Source organism: Monomorium pharaonis, chromosome 2 (genome assembly GCF_013373865.1).
Source record: "Monomorium pharaonis isolate MP-MQ-018 chromosome 2, ASM1337386v2, whole genome shotgun sequence".
In the NCBI taxonomy this organism is placed as follows: Eukaryota; Metazoa; Arthropoda; class Insecta; order Hymenoptera; family Formicidae; genus Monomorium; species Monomorium pharaonis.
Window position 1 is genome coordinate 8,963,588 of NC_050468.1, and position 25,223 is coordinate 8,988,810.

A 25,223-nucleotide genomic window follows, 5' to 3' on the forward strand; every position below is an offset into this window, starting at 1 on the left:
TTAAAATTTAAGCTCCACTTTAAACAAGAATTAAGACAAATTAACATTAAATATAATTTTTTCCCTCTATTTTCTTTTTCCTTTCAAACTGTACATTTAAGGAATGATTTTAATGTATAACTCAAATTTGCCAAAAATAGTGTTTGTTACCGATATTATCGTTATGATAAATGTAAACATGAAGTGACGCGAATTCAGTGATACAAACGTTTCACTGAATAAGCTAGGCGTCGTACTAAAGTACCACCATTTATGACACATATCCGTAAACATGCTCGCTCAATGAGATACGAAGGGTTAAAGTTAGAGAGTAAGGGCGAAATGCGCGGTATTACTTTTGTGCCGCACAAGATCCTGGAGACCAGGCAGTACGAGGGAAAGAGAGAAAGAGAGAGGAAGAGGGAAGGTAACCGACCACCTACTTGGTCAACACAATGGGGCACAAATGCGTGGCGACAGGACCCGTAGATATACGGCAGGCTGATTGCTCGTTGTCACTGCGCGCCCGATTGTCGGCTCTTCGGGGCTTGCCAAACCCCCCGCCGGTCGTACACTGTCTCCTGACGACGGGCCCGTGATCAACGACGAGTTCGCGGGGGCGGCTGAAAACCGGGAGACAGGCCTGACGATTCGGGACCGATCGCGAATTATGCACGCATCGCCCTTTAAATCGGCTCCGGTCTCTTTAGATATTGCTTTGCGAGATGTGCGGTGAAAGAAGTCGGAACATTGTTTTCCATAAGATATGTAATAAGTTTCAGCAGTCAATAAATCTGCTAATCGATTATACGCCCATCAATTTTCAATATTACTCGATATTGAGTTAAATATGCACTTACCTTACAAGTAAATAGAATTGATGAAATGTTGGCAGAAGAGCATGACGAATTTTCCGCATAGTCCATTTATTTATATAATGTTGCATTACACAAGTGGCATAACTGTTAACGGCATATTAAGTGCGATTTATACACTAATCGAACTGGTCAATCGGATAACTCGTGGGGTAAGGTCACAACGTCGATTGTGTGAGGATAAAAATATTTTTATTGATAATTTTTCTACGACTCAATACGACACGGACAAAAATTAATTGGGTGATTCAGCAAAGCTATAGCTTGCTGCGCAAGTTTGATATCTATAACTAAGATTTGATAATTCAATAAAGAAGATACGTCTAGAAATTGAATAAATTGTTACAACAATTAATTGCTTGTTACAATAAAATTTGCTAACGTGATAAATTTTCTTCATTACAACAACAAAAATATGCATTATCTTAATTGTATGGTTTGTTTAAAATTTCTACATGTTCGATTGATTTTCCTGCAAAGGATTATCGCTGTATTAACAAATTCGTGGTCTTATTTTAAGAAATTATAATTGCTAATTAATTATAATTGCTAATTTTTGTTTAACTATAAATTTTGTTATTTTAACATAGAAAACTGGCTAGTTTGTATAAATCTGCTGAATCAGTGAAAGTTCTTAGTTGTTTTAACAAATATTTTTTTCTTTAGTGAATCTACGCATGTAAATATATATATAATTTTATCCGTAAAATATACACGAATCATTCAATGAATATATCTATATATAGATGCACATTTGTATTATATTATTGTATTACTATACAAGGCAATTCTATAAGGCGGTAAAGCATCCAAGGCGTCGTTGTTGTACAACTGCCAAGTGCTAATTACTCTAACGAGTAAATCTTTGTAATTACGACACTTCTCAGAAGTCGGTGAACGGTTTACCTACGTACGACTTAAACGTGAGTTTAACTCTATCATAAATATGCAATAACTTCGCCGTGGAAAAGCTTATACGTACCATCTATAAAGCGGTTACGGGATATTTACAATCGCTTTGTGTCTTAAATTACCAATTTCATATTTATAAATAGAAAAAAAAATTCTCTCCAAAGAAGGGTGCTACGAAAAGGCTTGTATTTTTGTTGTACCGGAAGACAATAAAGTAGACATCATTTCTTACAGCTTTTAAGACGAGTAATAAGATAACGAAACTCAGGAAAAATTTACTAACGTCAGAAGTACGGTTCGAGATTGATCAGTTATCAAATGATAGTGACACAGTACTGGCAGTTTTGTTAATCCTGTATTATTTAGCAATATTATTTTATAGTACATATAGTACATAGACATCAAACGTGTATTGGCTTTACATTGGCTGGTTTTTTAAGATAATTATCAACAATATTTTGAAATACTAATATTATTATTATATTAATTATTATAACTGTATTAATTGTTATCACTGTTCTTCATGTATAAGCATACACAAAAAAATTTAATTTTTCTAATAGTAAAAGATACATTCAATCAATTGGACAAGATGGAAGAAGGAGAAAAATTAATTTAAAGCATTCTTCAAATATTTAAAATGCGCGTTTTCATTTATTCAATCATTAATTGGAATACTGGATTTATCATTACAACTATATTAAATTATAATTCAAAAAAGTGAAAAAATATAAATCTTCTTGCATTATATATTGTAACAAGTTCAAAAGTGGTAAAATAATATATGTAATATTATATTTACTTCTCTCTTGGCGTGTTTCATGCGCGCACACGTACACATTAATAAATATAACTTTTTTACTAATAAATATAATTTGTATAAATATAAATATAATTCATAAATATATAAATATTGATTTATTTTTAATAAAAATGGACTTTTATCACAAATAATTGAATCGTACAACTATTTTGTTACAGAAAATAGAAAGCATATTTTATAGACTTATTTACTAAGTACGTGTGGTAACGTACAAAAAATTATTTTATTTTGAGATGTCATAAGAAAAAATTACTTTTTTTCTTAGTTTTAATGTTATTCGATATAAACTGCGATAATATAGCAAGAGCTTTAAGTAGCATAATAATAAATATAATAACAGCTGAAAGTCATTGGTTCTATATCATTAATTAGGATGGTATTGGCATATAGTGAAATAGTATTAAGTTTTAATATAAGCGACGTTGATGATTGGTATCGCGCTAGTCTTATCATATAAGAAACATAAAAAATTGAGTTCAAATCAGAGAAAAAAATGTCAGATTTTATTCCTTTTTTTACAATTTAAACAATTGAATAGTATAGTGATTAATTTCTGGCAATTTTAGACAGGAGAGCCATTGCTTACTGGCGGAACATTAGTTAAGAGCTAACGACTGCGATTTAAACTCAAAATGGTTTTATGTATTCTTGTCATATGATATTTTGACTACCACCATCGAATTGTTCCGTTAAAAAACTAAGAAATGATATGTATTTTACTTTTTTTTCCAGCACAGCAAAAACGGATTTTTTAGTAATACCCTTCTTTCAAGAATTATATAACACTTTTTACATTTACTTCAATCGAAAGTTATTCTGGAAATGATATTGCTATAAAGTCGTTCAAAAGAATATTTTTGGAATTTCTAATGAAAGTAACAACGTTCAATAACGCAAGTAATTATTTAACATTTTACATTATATAACATAATTATTTAAAAGCTAAGAGAAGCGTAATTTATAGAGTACACTTCGTCGACTTCATTTTAAAAAACGCGTGCGAATATTTTTATCAATCCAGCCTCCAAAAAGAAAAAGAAGGATAAAGAATAACAAACAGAATAAATATAACAGTAACGAGTCGATCGTTTCTCGTAATTAAATTCAGTGAATTCTTCCGCAAACCTGAGAATCGATGCCACCTAAGTACGGATATCCACTCTTCGCCTCGCTAGGGCTGTGCGGAGTCACGTGGGGCGCCATCCCTGTTGAAACTGGCACTCCGGAAGAAGATGCGCCTTGCACCATGCAGGCGCTCATGTTGGATCCGGTCGGACTGACGCTACCCCCCAGACTGCCCAAGTTGAGATTAGTGGAAGTCAAATTGGAGGCAAGATTACTGCTGCCGTAATGGGAAGCGTTGAACAATCTGCAACAAGCAAAATCGAGCGTGTGCTTATAGGATAATAAAAAACAAATATGTGAAAATGTTTAAAATAAAATTTCTTTTGGCTAATATTTATTTTTGTAAAGTTATGTCAAATATATAATATTGTATGGTTTGAGTATTTTTAGTAAATAATATGCAAAGTATAAATATTTTAATAATATAAAATATATACAATTTTATAATATAATATATTATAAAATTTCTATATTCTTCTATTTTAACGTGATACTCAAGTTTAAAATGTTTTTCTAATAATACAAATCACATTTAAAAAATTGAGAAAATTAATAAGAATTAAAAACTACCTTGTAACTACAAATAATTTGACCTCCCAACTAATTGACGGCACGAATCATTTGTGGGTCTTTACGATTTAGTGTACTTATATTAATATTTTGACATAGTATTATCCGACAAAATTATGGCATTACACATTCATATTTCCGATACAGGATATTCATCGGTACAACGCCCATTACACATTGGTAACAAACAGAGAATCGGAGAATGGCATGTGAATCCTTCTCCCGGCAATGACTGGCAGAATGCATATCCGAATAGTCTTTCTTAAAAAAAACTCAGAAAGACCCCCCAACTATATATTACTAAAAAGCGGACATCAATAATTGACGAAGTCTCTCGCGTTGCATTTTGTTTTCTTTATCTATATTGTAATGTCGTACATTATGTTCATGTCGATCTCTCTGATATTGTTTTATATAATAATTGATATCAGGTTTATAGTACAATGCTCAAACTATAGGTTCTGGGATTTGATTAATTCTTACTGTTTCATAATACGCTGAAGAAGGACAAATAAGTCCAAAACTGTACGTTTTATTCTTATCAACTTACGCGATGTTGAGTTGAGATTAAATATTGATTGAATTAATTTTACCAATTTTTTAATGCTTGTCATTGACCGTTTTTTACTTGATATTGTGTGTATGCACCTTGCAAGCTTGTAAATTTTATTATTAATTAAGAATTAAAAAATGTTTTTAATAATAAGAAATAATAAGAATTTATTATTAGAATTTTATTAATGCAAAGTATATATTATATAATATTATGAAAATTCTATATCCTTATTAATAATATACTATATTATAAAACAAAATTTTATAATATATTATAAAGTTTGTATATTTATCCTTCTTTTAACATAATGCTTAAATCCTTTGAATAATATAAATCACATAAATAAGAAAATTGAGAAAATGAATAAAAATATATTAGGATTTTATTAATTGCTACATACGTGTTTCTATCATCCAATAATGTAAGAGTACTTTTAATCGTAATTTTAGAAAGGCCTGGGAAAGAAATATATCTTTTATTAAAACTGTGAAATTATGAATATGATGTAATAATCGATAAACTTATTAAATATTAATAAAAAAGGAGTAATATTCTCTCACGAGCCGCATAAATCAATCGGCAGTTAAAAAAATACATTACTCGCCAATATTCGTAATTGTATCTCTGTTCGACATCTTAAATGTAAATTAACTATTGTACGTGCGCATGTGTACGAATACGTGGGGGAGTTACACTGTGATGCGAAACGAGTCGTACAATGGTGAAAGGTGTCCACACTTTGGTAATACGAAAATGAAATTCTGGCGTGTGGTTCTCTCAAAGTGGTTACTACCATTTGCAAGGCGATACCGCACTAACACACGCTCTGCGAATCGGTTAGGGCGTGTCGAGGGCGGCAGTGGTCGATTTCCAAACATCGTTGCGGTCCTTTGAACATTTCGGTTCACTACCGTGATTAAGGATCTCAGATCATTGTCCCTTGAGAGGTAAAAGTTTGCCGTTGTTTTTTTTGCGATTTCAATTGTTATTCTTTAAAATTAAAAAATAACAATAATTATTTAAGTTATATATAAATGAACAGAAGAAGAATAGAAAGGGCTACTCTTTAGCAGTTAGAAAAACAGTTTTCGATAGTATTAATAATATTAAAATGTACGTAAAATTACTAACGTTAGCAACATGTTAAAAAGAAACGATTAATTCAAGAAATGAAATTAGACAAAGCCATCAGATCACAATTTTAATTAAAATAAACTTGAAACGCGTATCGATATTTGAGAAGATTAAAGCGTACGATTGTAAAACGAAGTCGGCCCTTTGAGCGTTTTCGCCATAACGCTTAAGCACCCTAAATCTCGCCGGTGTGCCGGACCTAGTTCGCGCTATAACTTTATTTCTTTTCCTTCCCTTTTTTTTTATTTAGAAGGTAGCGCGACGTTTCTGGCGGAAGCCGTGCGATTTATCGACCATACTCCGCCCTACGAATCTATTTTCGTGCAGAAGAATGTCTCCCTCTTTGCTCACAAATCAAATTTTTTTCTATGGTCGCGTTAACGAATTCTTAAGAATTTAGTGACGACCGAAATTTACAGCTCGCGATTCTCCGGAATTAAAATCGGCCGTCAAATAAAATATGGAAGTTACATTAAATATTCTATTGCCGACAAGCCTACTCGTGTTTCTTTTTGCAGCATTTAGAAAATTCAAAAAACCGTTAATTTTGCTCTGAAAAGTACTTATGATTTTTCGATATTAAATTGCATTGCTTTCAAAATTATCTTTTTCAGTCAGAATTAATTAAAGTGATTCGCGATTACTTCTCGACTTTATTAGTAGCTTCCGTATACAGAATAAAAGATTTTTTGAATAGTTTAAAAAAAAGCTTGATATAGATTTGAAAATAATTTTGTTAGACTATTAAAATAATTATGTCAAATGCTCAAATACAATGTTACAATTAATGCTACAAAAATTATTTTTGCATTCCTATTCCCGAATGTTAATATATTTTCGGCTAATATGGAATTTGTCAGAAAAGGATCATGAATCCTGATGATGGATTTGTTAACAGATATATAGAAACAAGGTAAGAAATAAGAAAGTGTTTCTACCGATTGCTGGTTTTTAGGTACTTTAGCAAAGCTGTTTTTCCTGCACTTGAACATGAGATATTTTCGATAAAAAAATATTTACTTTTCGACACCTCGGGGACAATCTTCTAGATCTCTTAGCCGAGAGCGCAATGACATTTCCGGGAATGTCGAGACTTGTCTTCTTCTTTTCAGAACGGCAATGCATCGTTATAACGTGACTTACAGTTATTCCACAATTCGTAATTTCTACGCTTGTCTAAACGTGAACGGCAAAAACGGTGACAACCATCGACAGCAATGTAATCGTTCGGTCAAACTTTAGAGAGCCGGCCACGAGAATGGAGAACGACCCCCCACGAGGTGGGCTGACGCTCCACCGGGGGTCCGGTACGAGTATTATCCCGGATGTTTAAAATCCCGGCGTAGCTCCGCGCCACGTGATGGCTCGGCATGGTGAGCCAGTCTGTTGTTGTACGGGGCCCAAACGGGCCCAAGGGAGACAGTGAGCACGGAACATCGCCGCGAGAAAGAGGCGCGCGCGGCAACGCGCGGAGATAAAGACGGCGAAGCCGGGGTGTTTCGAACAATTAATTCAGCCATTGTGGCGTAATAACAGGTTGCTCCGGTGGCCGGGTTGCTACAGTGTGTTGTTACACGCCGGGCGGACGAGCCGATTCACTTGAGCTTGGGAGATAGAACGAGAAAAAGGGTAGAGGAAGAGAGAAAGGGAAAAGCGAGAGGACAAGAGATGGAAAGTATGGAGAACGAGGAAGCAAGAGGAAGAGAGCCAATCGGGCCCTGCCGACACGTTTTCTGTGTGGTCCTCAATTATGTTGCTTCTTGGGCCTCCGTAATGAAACGCTACCGGCTAATAATCCAACCCGGGTCTTGATCCTTCGACGCAGGGTGTGTGTACCTGCGCCGTGATCCAGCTTTAACCGATCGCGGCAGCGCCGCGAGGTAGCGACGATCGATCGCGGATAATCGTCGCGGGGGTGTTCAGAGATACCGCGTTAGATTACGTATCCATGTGATTTTGGATTGCAAGCAGTTATCGTATTTTATAATGCTTAGAAATTAAACTTTATTTCTATAATAACATTCTTGTAAAAATTAATCACCAAGAATTGAGGAATATATAGAACTTCAAGCAAAGATTCAATTTTCGTATTGGAAAAAAATTAAAAACACTATTCAAGAAATCTGAAAAGATGTAATAATAATAATAATAATAATAATAAAAGTTTCTATCACCCCAAAAAATTTTTACTGATATAGACAGATTTCTTGATGACACAATCAAAATGTAATCGCTAATTTTTGTATCTGCTAGAATTTTGGCTGCCACGCATAAAATTTGAAAATTCTACTTCTATCAGCTAGATTGATTAGGGCAATATCTCCAGTAGCACAATACATTGACAGTACATTAACTAATATTAGCTAAACATTGGTTATATTGGGAATGCATTGACCAATGTGTTCCCAATGTAACGTCAACATTAATCATAAAATATTGATTCCAAATCAGAATACAATTAACGTCCAATATGAAAAAATAATTGGTTCAACATTGGCTAATATTGAACCAATATTACTGCTTAGACAAATTGGCTAGATAAGGTAAAGTGTCTACTTTACAATATTGGACGTTATTGGAAATATTGTCTTTACATTACTTTTCAATATTGCGCCAATGTTTTGTGTTAGGTAGGACATATACATATCACAATATTTGCTAATTATTTATCTCAGCTAATTTTTACACACATAGAATTTTTATTAAAGTTGCAAGATAATTTTTTTCAGTGATATGAAAAGAAGTGCGTAATACACGAAAGTTTAACGCGAGACATCGATTATATTAAATCAGCAAAATTTTTTAAGATAGTACTACGTTACCTCACCTTTCTATTTGCTCCTTCTTGCTTGGTTTTATGGATATATTTTGACAAATATAATATGCATCGCTAAAACACTTACCCATAGTTGTCCGGAGTCGCCCGCGGCCATTGCTGCTGCGCCGCGTAGTAGTTCTCCCCGTAGTTATAGTGCTGAGAATAGCCGGCGGTGGTTGCTGCGGCGGCAGCAACGCTCGCCTGCCCGTAGCTCTGATAGCTCTCAGCACCGTTGCCGTAGTGTTGGGTTTGGAAAGGTAGACTCATGTTGAAGGCGTTCAGTTGTTGGCTGTTCAGCTGTTTGCGAAGCCTGGCACGCCTGTTGCTGAACCAGACCTGCACCCGCGCCTCCGTTAGCTTCGTTCTGCGAAGAAAGGGGACACCCGCAAATATCAGTAAAAATATTAATAGCGCAACCTTTTATCGTTTACGTTGCGAGTTTACAAAGTTTACGATCTTACAATTTTGCAATTTCCCGCAACATAGAAATTCACCTTCAATTCCAGACTTATAGATGCTTTTAAGTTTTTGAAAATTCATTATTTAATGTAATAATTAGTTTTTCGATAAAAATAATCAATTTAAATACTAATTTAATGTCATGTGTAACCGAAGACAACACGCAAATATGTAACTTAGAGATTATACAGAAATTTATAAAAATCAAAATGTAAAAAATTATATAAATTATAAATATGTAAACACTACAGAAATTTATAATAATTAAAAGGATGTGTACTAATAATAATTACTTACGAAACAAAAATGTGGTCACAAATATAAATTGAAATATATAATATAAAGTAGATTCTTAAATAAGTAAAATAAAAGAATGTTTCTGTCTCTTTTCCTTCTCCTTTTTTTTTCAATCACGTTTGATCGCGTTCTGTGAGGGTTGTGCTTACAGTACATTTCCGCTTTTAGTTTACTTGTAACTAATGGTTTAATTTAATTCTTTATTAAACGGATAAGATTTCTGAAAAAACTTACTTCTGTGCGAGTTCCTCTCTAGTGTACACATCAGGATATTGCGTCCGATGAAAAGCTGCCTCCAGTTGCTCCAGTTGTTCACCGGTGAACGTAGTTCTACTTCTGCGTTGTTTCCTCTTTAGCGCGATGCCGGGTTCGCTTTCCGTCTCGGAGTCGTCGCCGCTGCTTCCAGCTAAAAGATAAGCAATGACCGCGCCGTTTAAATACTCAACTTCGTTAAAAAATGTTTAATTTGTGATTTTACGTGTCAATTATTAACAAACTTGCTTCGCGTTAGGTAAGATCAGTCCGCTATTCTGTCGAAACGCAAGTATGAAGCATTAAGAAAAACGCGAATGTACGGGCTTTAAGAACGTCGTCGATAGTTCTCGAGAGGAGAGTTGCAGGCGCGCGTTCCTTAATAGCAGCGAGAGCATCTCTCGGTCCAGCACGTGCTGCACGTCAGATACCGAAGATAGGAAGCGAGTCGTTCACGCCCACAGTTCACACGCCGGTCTCAGCAACCCACCATTAAGACCCTTCTGATTACAGCCGTGCCCAGCCGAACCTATACTAAACTAAAACACCGGAGAAATTAGGGTCCGCTGCGAAGAAATTAAGTTCTTTGACATGTCCCGTCCCACCCGAGCTAAACGAAAGCCCGTTCCGAAGGGGAATCGTTGTCTGGCCCCACGAGACACTATTTATGGAATTTCGAGTTTGATTTGTGAACCCCTTTCGGACCTAATTTGTTCTCCACGGTTTGTCCCTGTTACGCTGACCTCAACGACTACATCGATAACGTTACTACTCCGACATCAACGAGATTTAATGTAGATATATAATTTAATATATAATCTTACACATATTTTTTTTAATTCACAAAATTCTACAAAGTAAAGTTCAACAATTATTCATTACTATTAAATGTCCAATAATTTTTTTTCTTCTGTATGAGAACAGTTCTCACAAATTACAGATATACTTTTTCGTTAGCAATGCGTACAATGCTAATCTCTGCACGTATCGTTGTAGCGGCGTAAATCTTACATCTCTTTTTTTACACATTATACACAACTGTACTTTGTAATTTACAAACTTATTCCCTGTTTGAGTCGATCGACCGACGAGAATGAACGTCTAAATCAATAGCACCTGCGCGAACATCGGCCAAAACCACTTCGAGAACCACGAAGTACACGGCGGTTCCTGCCAGATTAAAGACTGCCGCGCGCTCGTAAATCGTTGCGAGAATTTCAGGAGCATGCCCAACGATTTTTCGGGATTCTGACGCTTTTCACGAGCTATCAGCGCCCGCCGATACCTCATGAATCTGGGACCAGGGCGCATTCATTAAAAAGAGATTGCAATCACCTGCCACGAAATGAATTTAGAATCAGACTGAAATTAACATAAATCACCAAATTTGTCTTGCTTTATATTAAAATGCATACGCATATATACGAATAAATTACATGTATACGTTTAACAAAGGTGAAGATAAAAATTGTACTATTTAATATTTAAGAAGAAAATTTTCATAAAAATATACTATAAAATCTTGCGCGGGGCGCTTATGACGGGACTATTTCCCATTATAGTTAAAAAAAGAGCTTCTGTAGCTTCTGAATCGAGGCACGGCGAGATGTCGCGTATTCGCCGAGAAGAAACCGCCGAGGTAAGCACCGAAGCGAAGAAAGGTCGGGAGATGCTAAACAATTACTATCGGGGAGAGAGAGAGAGATGACTGGACGAGGCGATCGCCGTCCCGGGCGAGGCGAAGGTCTCAATCACGGGTCTCCCTGCCCCGCAGTAAGAGCATCTAAATCAATAGAGGGTGCCGTTCGCGTTCCGCGAACAAAACGGCGGGCACGGGGTGTGTTGTTGGCGGTTTGTAAGATTAGAGGCAGGCGGCCGGGTACGAAGCCGAGGAAGACCACACGCCGCGGTTGGTGTTGCTCGCGTAGATATATATAGATATATATGTATGCGCGAGGTTTCCCTCCGTCCTCCTCTCACGCACCGTCGAGGAATCCAACGCTGTCCTCGTCGTTCCTCAGGTTCGACTGCTCCTTCGCTCTCTTGGTCGTTCCACCCGATTTCTTCTTTCACGTCCGTCCGCGCGCTCCCACCTGTGCCGCCTCCTTCTCTAGCACGCGCTATGCCCCGATCTGTCCCTCTCGCTTGTCTCTCCCGCACGATCGTGCCTCCCGATTTCTTTTACGGGGAGAGAGACAGACCGCGGGGTTATTTATCGCGCGTGTTCCTGGCTACCGGAACCGCCGGGTGATCTTGCATTCTGGGACTGACGTGCCCGGCGAGGGGAGAAAGGTGCGCGGAAGATAAATGGACGCGGGAGGAAATGATTGAAGTGTGTATTTGTGAGACCCTTTAAGTTCCCCCCCGCGCTGATTGCATCGCGCGTCCGATCTACTAGATTGTTTGCTATTTCTCATTTTGTCGCTATTTAGTGCTTTCCATGCGCAACTGTTCGCTTAACTTCCAGTATTATTCTCTTCGAAGGGGGAAAAAAACCGACGTACGACAGAAGAAGAAATTAACAGAAAATTAAATCACGTATTCCCGTACTTATATCGGACACTAGGCAGGTAATCCTTACAGAGGAAGAAACATCTATCTCTATCCGTATTCTGTTACTTAACTTATGATGTGTTATTATCGTATTAGTGCACCAATCGCTCAAGTTATCTCTGCGTTCCCTCTCGTCTCCCGTTCCCCGAACCACGGTATATCCGCGGTATATCCGCTTCGTAACCCGATCCAATACATCGCCGACTTTAGTGCTAAACCATCACGCTCCGATCGAATAAAAAGAAATGAAAGGCTCCACGTCCGAGGTGCGCGCATTCAAAAAGACTCCGCGCGGTCTTCCCCCTCGCGTGTCTTCCTCCACTCCTCTCCTTCTCGTCTCCCTGTCTCCTTTCCTTTCGCGGCGATGCATTAGCGGCGGGAACAGCGCCTGACTTTCTTCTTGTTCCTCCCCTTTGTTCGAATCATAATACGTAATTTACCCAGCCCGCAAACGCGGCGGACCCAATAAAGATCTACGCGTCTCCCTCGGGACTTTTATCGAAGTGTATTCATAATTGAATCGCTACCCTTCGGGCAATTTTTACCACGACGTTGTGACTTATCATATAAACGATCCTTCAAAAGGTAAAATATATCGGTGATAAATAATCAGCGGTATTATTTGGAATACAGAACTGCCTTCATAACGCATGAATAACTATTCTCTCGCTAATTTGGTACTTATTACTCCAACGTTTCTCGATTACTTTAATTATCATCCGAATCTCGCTACGACGTTTACCTGCGAAATACTTCCAACGGAATAATGTGAGTAACGTCAAGACGACGAAAGTCGCTTTCACAAACAGGATTGGCCAACGCGACAGAAAGCAACAGGTCGAAGTATCGTCCGTGAGTCCTTGCGCGAAGTTGCAATCTCGAGCATACGTCTAATCAAAACTAAATCTTCCCGACAAGGTAATAAACTCGACACATCTACGCGCCGCGGGACGCCTAATATTTCTTCGCGCCCCTTACCGCCGGTAATAAATAAAAAAGGAAGGAATTCCCCTTTACGTTCGCCGACCGGACCTATATTCCTACCAATCCCCAGCGTGCCCACGAAACTGCTGGATACTTTAATAAGTGGAACTCGCGTGCACCAGACGCCCGTGATGCGCGTCTCATGCCGGCGTGACATACGTTCAACGCGAATGTAGAATAAACGAAATTATACAAACGACAATGCCCTTACGATCGGCAATTGAACTTTTTATTGCTTCTATGAGCTCGTGGTTATAAACGCGTTAAGAACGACTTTACTTTCGACTTTCGCGAGACTTTACGCGGAAGGATAACGACTTCCTGATCGTGTTACGCGTGTATAAGAAGAATGCCGAGTCGCATTTCGGATCGGGCACCTCGAGCACGCGAGCTACAAACGTTCGATCGTCGCGGCCGCCTTGCCTCAATTAACTTAGCACACGACTACGCTATAATTACGCTTATCGCTCGATTAACCCCGGGCGCTTCATGCGCATCCGCCCGGTGGCTTATGCAGCGTTAAAATGACGATACGTATCGCGGGACGTGGATTCTGAAAATCCTTTCCGATAGCGATCGGATCGTCGTACGGAAAATCTTGATAGGTTCGATAGATTGCATCGCGATAATAATAATGTTAATCATAATACTAACCCAGAATACCGTCGATAGAGTGATTTCTACGTAGATCATCGCCGGGACGCGTCTGATTGGCCGGTCCACGTAGAAGTCTGGTGATACTGGACACGGAAGGTGCCGAGGCTTTGTCGCAGACTCCGTCCTGCTGGCAGAACCGCGTTGGACCAGTTAGTATAATTTTTCTTTCAATCGACATTTACTTACGGTTTAAAAAAAACGTTACACTTGCGAACGGTTAAGGTACTACAATATTATGGAAACGCATTTAAAAAATTATAAATGAGAATAAACGTATTTTAATATAAACTATAAACTATATATTTAGGTGATTTTTAACACATTTCTATTGTTCACTTTGGATATATTTTAAAACTGCTTTTATTTACACTAAAAAGAAAAACGACATAAGGTCACTGCACTAGTCGCTGAATCATCATCGATTAATTGTTTAACTTTGACCTTTTAGATCTGATTTTTTTAAATCAAATAAAACATATATATCTAATAATTTTTTAAAATTTAGAAGATTGCTGAATACAAAAATAAAGTTAAAATCCAAAATCCAAAATAGCGAATCAAATATAATGAATCCAAGAAATACAATTTTATTAAATTAAAATAAAGTTGTTTATTAGAGGTGTAATTAAATGTATTTTGTTATTTATATAATGTAAATATAAGGTAATTGTGAATATTTTTTCTCGCTCAGTAGTATTTCTCTCCATCAATAGTTATTTTTTCAATCATATTGAAACAAAAAGTTCAAGGATTACGCGCTTTTAAATATTATATATGATACAAATATTATCAGAAATTTACATTATTTATATTATATTTGAATCATTGCCGTATAAAAATAATATTGCGTATTATGTTAAACTTTATACGCTTATTAGTGTGTCCGAGAAATTTTCGATTTTATTACAAAACTAATAAATTATAAATTAATTAATATCTTTTATATTTAATTTTTAGATTTGATCAATAAATATTTCTTATTTAAAAGTGTAATTATATATCAAGTTGTTTTTGTTTGTTTGTTTTGACTGGTTCAGTTTCTTACTTCTTCATCGACCGTGCAGTGAATCCTTCAGCAGCTCGGCTTAGAATATTTCCCGGCCTCGTTTCAAAGAAAGATACACAAGAGCAATAGTACGGGTGATATCAACGGACCTTTATCAATTTCTCTCGTATCTCCCAGCTGAAGATCCCCGGGTTCTGCCGCCTGAGATCCTCGATCCTCGCCTCGACCTCCGGCGTGGCGACTCGCGGCTTGCTGCCGCCGATCACGCCGGGCCTGATCGATCCCGTTTCCTGATACCGATTCAGGATCTTCGAGACGCAGCCGTGCGAGACCCTGAGCTGTCTCGATATGACGCACGGCCTGACGCCGGCCGCTGCCATCTCGACGATCTTCAAACGGATATGATTCGGTAATGGACGGCCGTTGATGAACACACCGCCCAGCTGGTTCACGCGACCCTGTCCTGCAAATGTAATAACGCAGAACCGTTTACCATAATGGCTCGCCACGTCGCGAAGGTGTCTAGTACGTCTACTTCCCCACGGTACGCGAGAGCGACGAGTCATACATGATTATTTAATAATAACGGAACGGGTAAAAGGCCGTCACGCAGATTTCAGTGTCGGGGACATCAAAGTCGGAGGATGACGCGGATCGGAGTCACCGCGTAAAAGGCGTAATTTTCCAGCGCTCTGGGAGTACAGAGAAACGCAATACAAATTTCTTACCGGGCAATTATCGACGTTCGAAACCACGTGTATGCAACATAAATACGTGCACGTATTTCATCTGCTCCTCGTGCGACGTGAAGAAAACACCACCGTGCGCCGGATGGTAACGAAGCCGGAGGAAAAATAGCGCGTTTTCTCGGCACAATGCAGCGCACGGCGGTGAGTGCGGAGTGCGCGCAAGTAGCGTGGCCATTTTTCAAAATAAGAATAAGCGGAGACGCTCACACAAAAGTGACCGAGAAGAAAAAGAGGAGGAGAAGGAGGAGGTGGAGGAACGGGAGGTTCAACTTCGCGCAAAAGAGAGCCGCTTAGCGGACAAAGCGCGGCGACACGCGAGGTGCCGCTCAAACACCGCTAATTACCGGTAATTAGCCCACCTCTCCCTCTCGCCGCCCCTCGCCCACGACATCCCCTTAATTAACTTAATTATAATCACGAAGGCAAACAAACGGCGTTACACGCGACGGCGGCCGGAAAGCGGTCTCGGTAAAGCGGGGAGCAAAGAAGCGGAATGAGATGCGGCGGCACTTACGACGCGCCGCGAAGGTGGACCTCGCGTGCTTTAGAAAACCACGAAAGAGAGCTGCGTCACGAGTTACGGCCCTGGTTTTGCACGGAGTAGTAAAAGTCACGGGCGGGGGGACGGAGGGGAGGCTAAAGGAAGGCAAAGCGGCCTTAAAAGCCCGCGGGAGCCTTAAAAGCGCTCGTCCTCTCTTCCGCGCGCGCGGGGACAATGGGGGGGGGGAAGCCCTCGACGACGGACAACCGGCGGCACAGCCTGACGTGTTTCTACCTATTTACATAAAGGAAGTTTTGCATAAGAGAGGAGCGCGTCTCGCGGACGCTGCGTGCGATGCTCCGAATTGGAGATTCAGGGTTTCTTCGTAGCTGACCATGTTGCAACTTTTGCTGATGCTGAATCAAACGCGCAGCATTGCGATTATTTTCTTCATACGTTGCATCGTCAATTTGTACGCGGTATGAAAATTTAGCCTGATCCAGATCAAAAAATAATTTTATTTTAATTACGTAAATTGCTCAAGTACAATATTGCTGCAAAAAGTTCTAACGTTTGATACAATTTTGTATAAATATTTTCAAATCTGTATATCAGCCAAATTGTTCTTTCCGTGTGTTACTTGAGCGTTTCTTGAGATCCTCTAAAAGGCATCTCTTAATACTCGAAGTATCCGGATTGCACCCATATACTATAATTTAAATTATCTCTTATGTTATTCTCTAGGACGCTCCGGTGAAATGACTTAAAATTATCCCGGGGCAGCGAGAGAAAAAGAGTTATGTTTATCGCGGCAGGTTTTAATGGCGAGACGAGCGAATGGGGCACGCGGGACGGATTGCGAGTCCTCGGCGATCCAAACATTTTCGCGATCGCGTCGGGGCGCGACCGGCGCGCGATAGCGCAGCGCTAGTTCGTTGATATATTCTCAGCCGGCTACCTGCTGCGAGAAGCGCGGGGCCTAAGGAGTCCGCTAATTACCACGGCGTAATTCAAAAGACGACCCCCTTCCCGGGCGCGCCGAGCTCTCCGGCACAAAAGTAGTCCCGTTTCGTCGTTCATCACGAGCCCCAGAGATTTACATCCCCCTCCGTTCCCCTCCGCAGGCTCCTGTCCTCTCTCTCTCTCCCTGAGACCCTCTCGCGCTCAGTAAGGACATATCCGCGAGTGCGTGCAACGCACACGCTTCCACACGCATCGGCCGTGCCGGTGTGTATAGGCCGGGTTACGGTCCCGCCGGACACCTCTCCGGTGTATGACGTCAGTCAGGCCGCGGGGCCCGACGGGATTACAGGCAAGATCAAAAGGCGCCGACCGCCGCCGCCGCCGCTGCCGACGACGACGACGACGACGAGGAGTTCGAAGCGCGTGAGCATCGCGGATATTTTTGATAAATTTCCGAAATAAAAGCTAAGAGATCGAACTCGATGAAATATAAAGTAAATTCTTTGTATTAGGGGGTTTTTTTTTTTAGAAAAATTTTTCCCAAGAACTTGCTAACCTGAAAGCCAATTGTTATTTTCGATACCGTTTTCCCACATGCTAGTGCGTTCTTCTGGTAAATGCAGGTTGAAGGACTTCCCAGGTACTGCGTACTCTTTCAGATTGGATAACCAAAAAAAAAGTAAATTTAATGATTAGTCAAGCAAAGCTAAAGAAATCGTTAACTCTCTAAATCGGAATCTATGCACTGATTTATATTAATTATAAAAATAGGACTGAAATCAGACTATTTACTACTTTTTAATGCATAATTGATTGATTCCGATTTAGAAAAAAAGGTACCTTCTCAGAAAGGATTTCTGATACCAAGAGAAAAAATGTTCTTGACACATTTAATCTTATTACAACCTCATGTAATATAAAAATAAAACAAGATTAAGATTAAATTAGAAATTTCTATCTTCAGATCGGTTTATTCTTAAATCTAGAATATCATGAGATTGTCACAAATTTACTAAATTATTCTAAGAAAATTAATAAAATATCATCAAAAATCGTTTTATTCTAGGTTTAAGAACTTTTCATTTAAGAACAAAATATTTCTTATTTGATAATAAATATGATTGGAGCTATATTTTATGATAGATCGAAGAGTAATAGCATTAGGTCCAGAAATCATTTCTGTGGGTGTATAGAAATTGATTAATAAAAATAGGAAAAGATACAAAGGTCTCAGTAAATCACAGGTTTCAAAAAAGAAAAAGCACTTTCTTTTATCTTAACAATCTTTATAGGCATTAATACTAATAAAAAAGAAATAAGAGAACTGAGAAAAATTATTAGAGATAAATCTAATAGTAATTTTCCTTAAAAAATGAAAAGGAATTATTAATACAATAATACAGAAAAAGATACAAAGATTTTAGTAAGCCACAGTCTCAAAGAAGAAAAAAAGAAATTATAGCTCTCTAAATTGCAATCAGTGTATTATTACTGATTTGTTGTGATAATTAGTGAATATTCATTGTCATTTATTAATTTTTACTTCAGAATTGTGTATAATTACTAAAAGATCAGTGTATTTATTTCACTGACTGGCAAATTATAAATGTACCACTGAATATCAGTGTATTTTCACTGATTGTAATTTACAGAGAGCATTTTCTCTTATTTTAATAGCCTTTATAAGTACCAATACTAGTAAAAGTAAAATAATACGCAAAAGATAACTAAAGATAGATTTAATAGCAATTTTCTCGATCAACTCTTCCATCAAGATCTCCGTGCTAGATTAGAAGAATGGCTTAAAAAATTTCTACGGTGGCACGAGGCGAATTCCAGAAATGCCAAGACTACTATTCGTCGCACGTGCAAAACGTACGCATGCATATCTCTTTGCATTCTCGCGCGAGAGGCTCACTGTTACGAAGCCCGGCGATCGTAACTCGAGTCACGGAATCGAAAGTTGAATATTACCGTCCGTACGGGCGGACGCCCTTTACCCGCGTTTTTGTTCCCTATCCGCCGATGAATATTGTTCGACGCGTTCTTGCGGAACGCACCGCTGGCCGCTACGTGTGTTCGCGTTGTGTTTCCCACCGCGTCTCACCCGATTAGTCCCGGTATCGATTGCAAAAGCCTGTGTTACCTATTCTCTTCGATCAGAAATCTAAGTGATTTGTACGTTCGCAATCTACGACCGTTTTTGTCTAGATTCAAAAACAAAATAGCGTTTAATGAGATAAACCAATGGCAAAGCTAAAAGGACGGACGTGCAATGCAATTACTACGCGGAGAGAATTTTCTCTTAAAATTTACCCTCAAAATCTGGTAATTGTGGGACCTCAAGGAATATTACTATACTTTTATTAAATTTTACTAAGAGGTATAGTAAAATTCCTCGAGGTCCCACAATTACCAGATTTTGAGGGTAAATTTCAAGAGAAAATTCTCTCCGTGTAACCCCAAGATCATTTAAGTTACGTTAACTAAAAGGCACTAATCAATTTCAAGGAACCAAAGTGACGTAACTCGTACTGAGAAAGATGAACATCGAGTTAATCTTAATAACAATAATTCACAAGATTTACGGCGGGAGAGCCAGAGAGCCCGCTGTCAACTCCGGAAGAGGTTAAATAATAAAGAAAAATCTCCTCGACCTTCGGAGTATGTCTCCTCATCCTTTTTAAGAGGGTGCCGCGGCAACTCGGTCCGGCCTGTAACAAAACGATTGTCTCGGGAGGACAATTTAATCCAAGCAGCTGGTGAGTGATTTATGTCCTCGCGTAATTTATTATGGCGCGATCGCGGCGGAGTCATTTTCGCGGGGCTCTCGCACGCGGTTTGGACCACCCTGTTGCACGGGCGCGAGGCCGGCCCGGGCCGGGTGACCGCCGCACGATAAAACACGGCCGAAAGAAATAATTTCCAGCATGAATTATTGATAACGGGCGATTGATTGTTCAGCGATCAGAGGGCTTAATGTCCATGATCCGCGTGCGGACGTGACGGGATAGCGAGACGGGGTGGGCCCGTGTCTGATTTGAATTCGCCCGACGAAGCGTCGCGCATCGTTAATTTTTACCCGCGAGGCAGCGGCGGCGGCCGGGCCGAGGGCGCTCTTAGACACACGGAGGGCGGGAGAGGGGGTGCTTAGAGAATTCCGAAATAATTGTGCGGCGTACGTCGCCGGCCGTTCATTATCCGCGTGTCGTGGGACGTCAATTAGGCCTTTTTCCACCCCGTATCGGCCTCGATAAATTATTACGTGCGAAGAGCCGACGCACTGTACTTTGCGGCCGCGACACTACCGCGGTTCACGAGCCGCGAGCCGTACAATTACCGGCCCTCTCTCTCTCTTTCTACAAGACTCTCTTTTCTTTATGGTAATCCCCTTGTGTGCCCCTTGTCGCGGCCCCTTTATCGCTCTTAAGCGGTAATAACAACGTGTTATCCGGGTATTAATTGAATCTCATTAAGGATCGCATCGAGGTATGCGATCGCTCTAATTTTCGCGTGATGAAGTACGTGGAACGTCTCACGGCCCGCAGGAATTACGGGATGCGATCGCTAAATTTGTTATTCGAGGCTTTTAGCTGCAGCTGATCATCATCCAATTACGGTAACAGAGCCTCTCGGAGCCATTTCAATCGCGCGCCGTTTCATCTGGCGTTCCCGATTATCGGCCAGCGGATCGATTACCATTGGGGGAACAAGTGAAGGAGAGCTTTCGAATGTGAATTTTAGTACATAAAGTTATATCATATATTAAAAAATATATTTAACGTTTTACACATAAACTGTAGGATTAGATAGTAACTAGTTAACAAATTAATAAGTGCATTTCAAATGTGTTACTCTTTAGCTCCAATTATTTAATTTTACAACATATCAACTTTATTTTATTAACTTTTTCTTTAAAAGTTAAGATTTATAAAATTTGTAAAATTTATAAAAAATATATTCTTACATAAAAAATATTTCTTTGTTATTTTATAATTTTAAAACTCAACTTACAAATAAAATATTGAATATATATACATGATAATCAATATTGTAACTGTTTTGTTATTTAGATAATTATTTTAACGTAAAAAATATGACATTCTAACTTTTAATATAAATTAAGTTTTTCAAAATTAACTTTTAAGTCATTAACATTTAGTCAATTTTATTAATTGAATTAAGTTAGTGGTTTAACAGTTGTGCGTTACTTTTCAAAACTTCTCCTTCTAAAAATACTCTATTAATAGAAAAAAATAATGATTTAAAGAAACAAATTTGGCAAATGAAACAGCACTTCCCATTTTAATTTTCAAAATTTGTGTTACGTTTGTTTATTATATGCGGTTTATTATATAAAACATTATGTTATGTTACAGAAACAATGCTGATTAGCTTCTTTGAGAAATTTTTTAATTTCTAAATAAGTGGACATAAATAATGATGCTGATTATATTATTGAATAAATAATAAACGATAACAAAACTATACTGTTTATACAATATTGATTTAAAAAAACAACATTAATTCTTCCCTCTGATATCGATATTGATAAAGCATTATTAAACCATTATTAAATATAGCAATAATTCTTAGGTATCGGCGTACATTTTCTTCAAATAAAAGACACATATCGTTTCCGCGCGGCGAGCTTAATGATAATTGCCGAGCGGCGCGCGTACGAAACGATTTCAAGGGAGCAAAGGGTCAATTTCGCAGGCACCGAGCGGAGCGACGAAAGTTCCGTTGCGTCGATTACGCAATCTGCCGCGATACGAATGCGGCGGCGGCGGATCGGTCCCCCGGACCGGCGTGTCGGAGGATGAGAGCGGAAGGTGCACACGCGCGTACCTGAGTGGGAGTAACCGCATGTACCGAAGGGATGCATGTACTTAGTGCGTGCGGTGTGAGTTCCGAGTCGCGCGAGGACTTCAATCAACGTGCCGTCGCCCGGGGCCTATCCGATATCAGACATTAGGTACCCACGGATACCGGGGTACCACCCCCCCCCTCCCCGGGACCCTTCTCCTCCAACGATCTGACGCCCACCACGCCGCGGACCTGTGTATTGAACTTTATTCGAAAGCGGCTGTCTTTCCTTCCCCTTCCCGCGTACAGCATTCGAAACGATGGATAAACAATCGCGATTTAAAGGCGTACTTGAGTGAAAGCGATCCGGATCGTTCACCATGCGGACTTCTCTCTCGTTGCATTGTGTTGGGAGACATAAAGAAAGAGGGCCAACTATGCCAAGTTTAGTCCTAGAAGATAAAACTGACGAAAAGGAGCGTTGTAACATATTATATAATATTGTTGTGTAAATTATTGAATAATTAAGATAAAAGTCACAGTCGAGTGATGTCATTTTTCTATTGCTTCTTCACGAAGTTTGAGACGTTGATCTCTCTTCAATTAAACGCGTAATAAATCACAAAGACTGAAAATAGCATATTTTTTTTCAACCCGTCACCCCTCGGCTCGAGTTGCCCCACGAAATTTATACGTCAGCGTCGCGCACTGTTCCATAACTCATAAATTACACAATGCAGAACGACGTACGGGCTTCTGTGCTATTACTTATGCACAATCTCTTCGTCTCTCCCTCCATCCCTTCCTCGCTCTGTCTCTCTCTCTCTCTCTCTATCTGCCTGTCTCGTTTTCTCTTTCCGTCTTTCCTGGCCTTTCTGTTCGGGCCTTTAAATCATCATAGTCAACACGCCACGCATGTACATTGCGAAACACCGACGTGTATACAAATTAGTCTTTACATCCGGATTACGTAACGGCATCGACTACCGTAAGTTTTCGCGGGTGATCAGCTCGCGGATGACTGAATTAATCGACCGGGCCGATTGCGCGCGGGCAGTAACGGGTGTTATAAAGATGGCAGAGTTCGCCCATTGGGGGTTCGCACACGCACGCATTGGCGGACAGCGAATAATTCAGTCAAAGCGCATCGTAAAACCATTAACATCGGCTGTAAAATATCTGCGGCACCATTGCGGAAACGCCGCGCCGGCGGGCGTCCAGCGTCGTCATGAAACTCGCGCTGACGTTAATTGCGAGATATTCTCGAAGAGGAAGAGTTTCTAAGAATAGCGGAAGGCGCTTAAATTTGTTTTTTTTTCTTCGCAAAGTTGAAATGTCAATGAAGCACACTTGCGTTATTTCGAAGTTTGGACGTACTAAATACGAGCGCGTATGTAAATTCGCACGGCAAAAGACGACGCACAGATAAAACTGACGGGTGTTTTTAGCAAATTTATAAATTTCGCAGAAACGAATGTATATCTAATCTACATTATAATATACAGTAATACATTTATTTTCTAAGAAGAAGCTTTTAAAGACGAAACGATCTTTATATAAAAGTGAAGTTACAAAATTACAAAAGATATTTTTTTTTTATTAATTTTATTTTAGCCTTGCGTATTACATTTCGACATAAATGTACAATGTTCGTGGATCAGCGCATTAGAAAACATGAGAATTCCCGTATTATATTAACGCAAAATTATTCAGACTTTTTGTTTCCTGCGTGAACTACAAAGTGTCAGGTCTTTAAATTTATCTCTAGACGTATTTTAACCATAATTCTCTTACACAATTCTCGAATATGCGTAGTCAAATATTGTGGACTACGTAAGGCTTTAAATTAATAATATGGAAACTAAGATGTCCAGGAGAGAAAAGTTATTGTAAAGTTATTCTTCACATTTTGCACAATGTTCTAAAAATGATAAAAATTCTTACCTTGAAAAGGATAGCCAGTAAAATAAGGTGCCATGTTGATAGTGCTGACTGCCATCTAGCTGTTCCTGTTTCCAGGAAGGATATTTCTTTCCGCTTCTCTCCCCCTCTCCCCCTTTCTCTCTGTCTCTCGGTCACCAGCAACACCAACCACACCGAGGATCCTCACTCTCGTGTCCTGCTCACAACTTCGAGTCCCTCTTCACAATCCGTATTCACAAATCGAGTCCTCAATTTCTCGCGTGCGCCCAGCGACGATGAGCAGCCTGTAGCGAGGAAAACGGCGACACTCGACCTCGCTTTCACCGCGTGGGGCGAAACAGAAAGAAAGGGATTCGCCCTTTCTTCTTTTTTCTTTCTTTTTAAATTTTCGCTCAGGCGCAAAGCAGGATGGACCTGTTGGCTTCGGGGTCTCGGCTCGGACTGCCGGTTCCTGCGGCGACGATCGTCGAGGGCACGTAAAAGAAACGAAAGGCAGGCACGAAAGAAGGAAAGCCTCCGTTGGAAGGCTCCGCCTTCGTCGTGGGGCCCCTTTGAGGAGCGACCAGCCGACGGTCCCAGCCGTGGCTCTCTCATGGCTTTTATCGGCGCCGCTGCATTGGTCACCTGCCAGGTGATCTCGCCGCGTTGGAGGTGGTCGCACGTCCAACTCCGCCTTGGAGAACATACCTTTCCTCCACCACACGCCACCCACGAGCGCGTTCGTTACGTTCGCGCCCGACTTTATCCACCCGGTGGCCGGCGATATCGATATCGCGCGATCGCGAGCTTTCCGCGACCGACCCGCGCCGATTTCCCTCGCGGATTCGACGCGGTTCGCGTTCGAAGAATGAAGAGTCAGATTTCACACGGGCTCGCTCCGTGTTTTCACAGGATGGTGTATCGTCATCGATCTTAATTTCACGGTATCCCCAAGCTGATTTGTAAATATAAAGAACGTATAAGTCTAACTGGCTTCTACAAACGGTACACGCAGAATTGATTTTTATGTGTTTACAGCATTTGCTCAAAATTTCACAAAATAAAAAATTAAAAATTGTACAAGTTCAATTTCTATTCTAAAGAAGTGAATTTTTATTTTTATTAGGATGACAAATTACTCAAAAAGTCGCACAAGCTCACTTTTCACTCTTTCAGAGTTTTACTCTACGAGATTTAAAGAACAAACGTTTCACATATACAATTTAATACAGAAACGTTATTAGTTTTAATTTTTATACTTATTTATTTAAGATTGTCCATATATTTTATTAAAATGTAACATTTATGTATTATTTTCT

General features: G+C 39.4%; 1 protein-coding gene across 1 annotated transcript; it reads right to left on the reverse strand.

Annotated features, from left to right (window-relative positions):
* Nucleotides 1-43: 43 nt before the first annotated feature.
* LOC105831135 (protein gooseberry) lies at nucleotides 44-24,027 on the reverse strand. The gene is made up of 6 exons (XM_012671054.3): nucleotides 23,947-24,027; nucleotides 15,150-15,463; nucleotides 13,992-14,121; nucleotides 9,783-9,954; nucleotides 8,878-9,156; nucleotides 44-3,958 (listed from the first exon to the last, which is right to left on the reverse strand). Exons 1-6 carry the CDS (start codon nucleotides 23,999-24,001, stop codon nucleotides 3,694-3,696), a joined length of 1,215 nt encoding a protein of 404 aa, XP_012526508.1. The 5' UTR covers nucleotides 24,002-24,027; the 3' UTR covers nucleotides 44-3,693.
* Nucleotides 24,028-25,223: the final 1,196 nt, after the last annotated feature.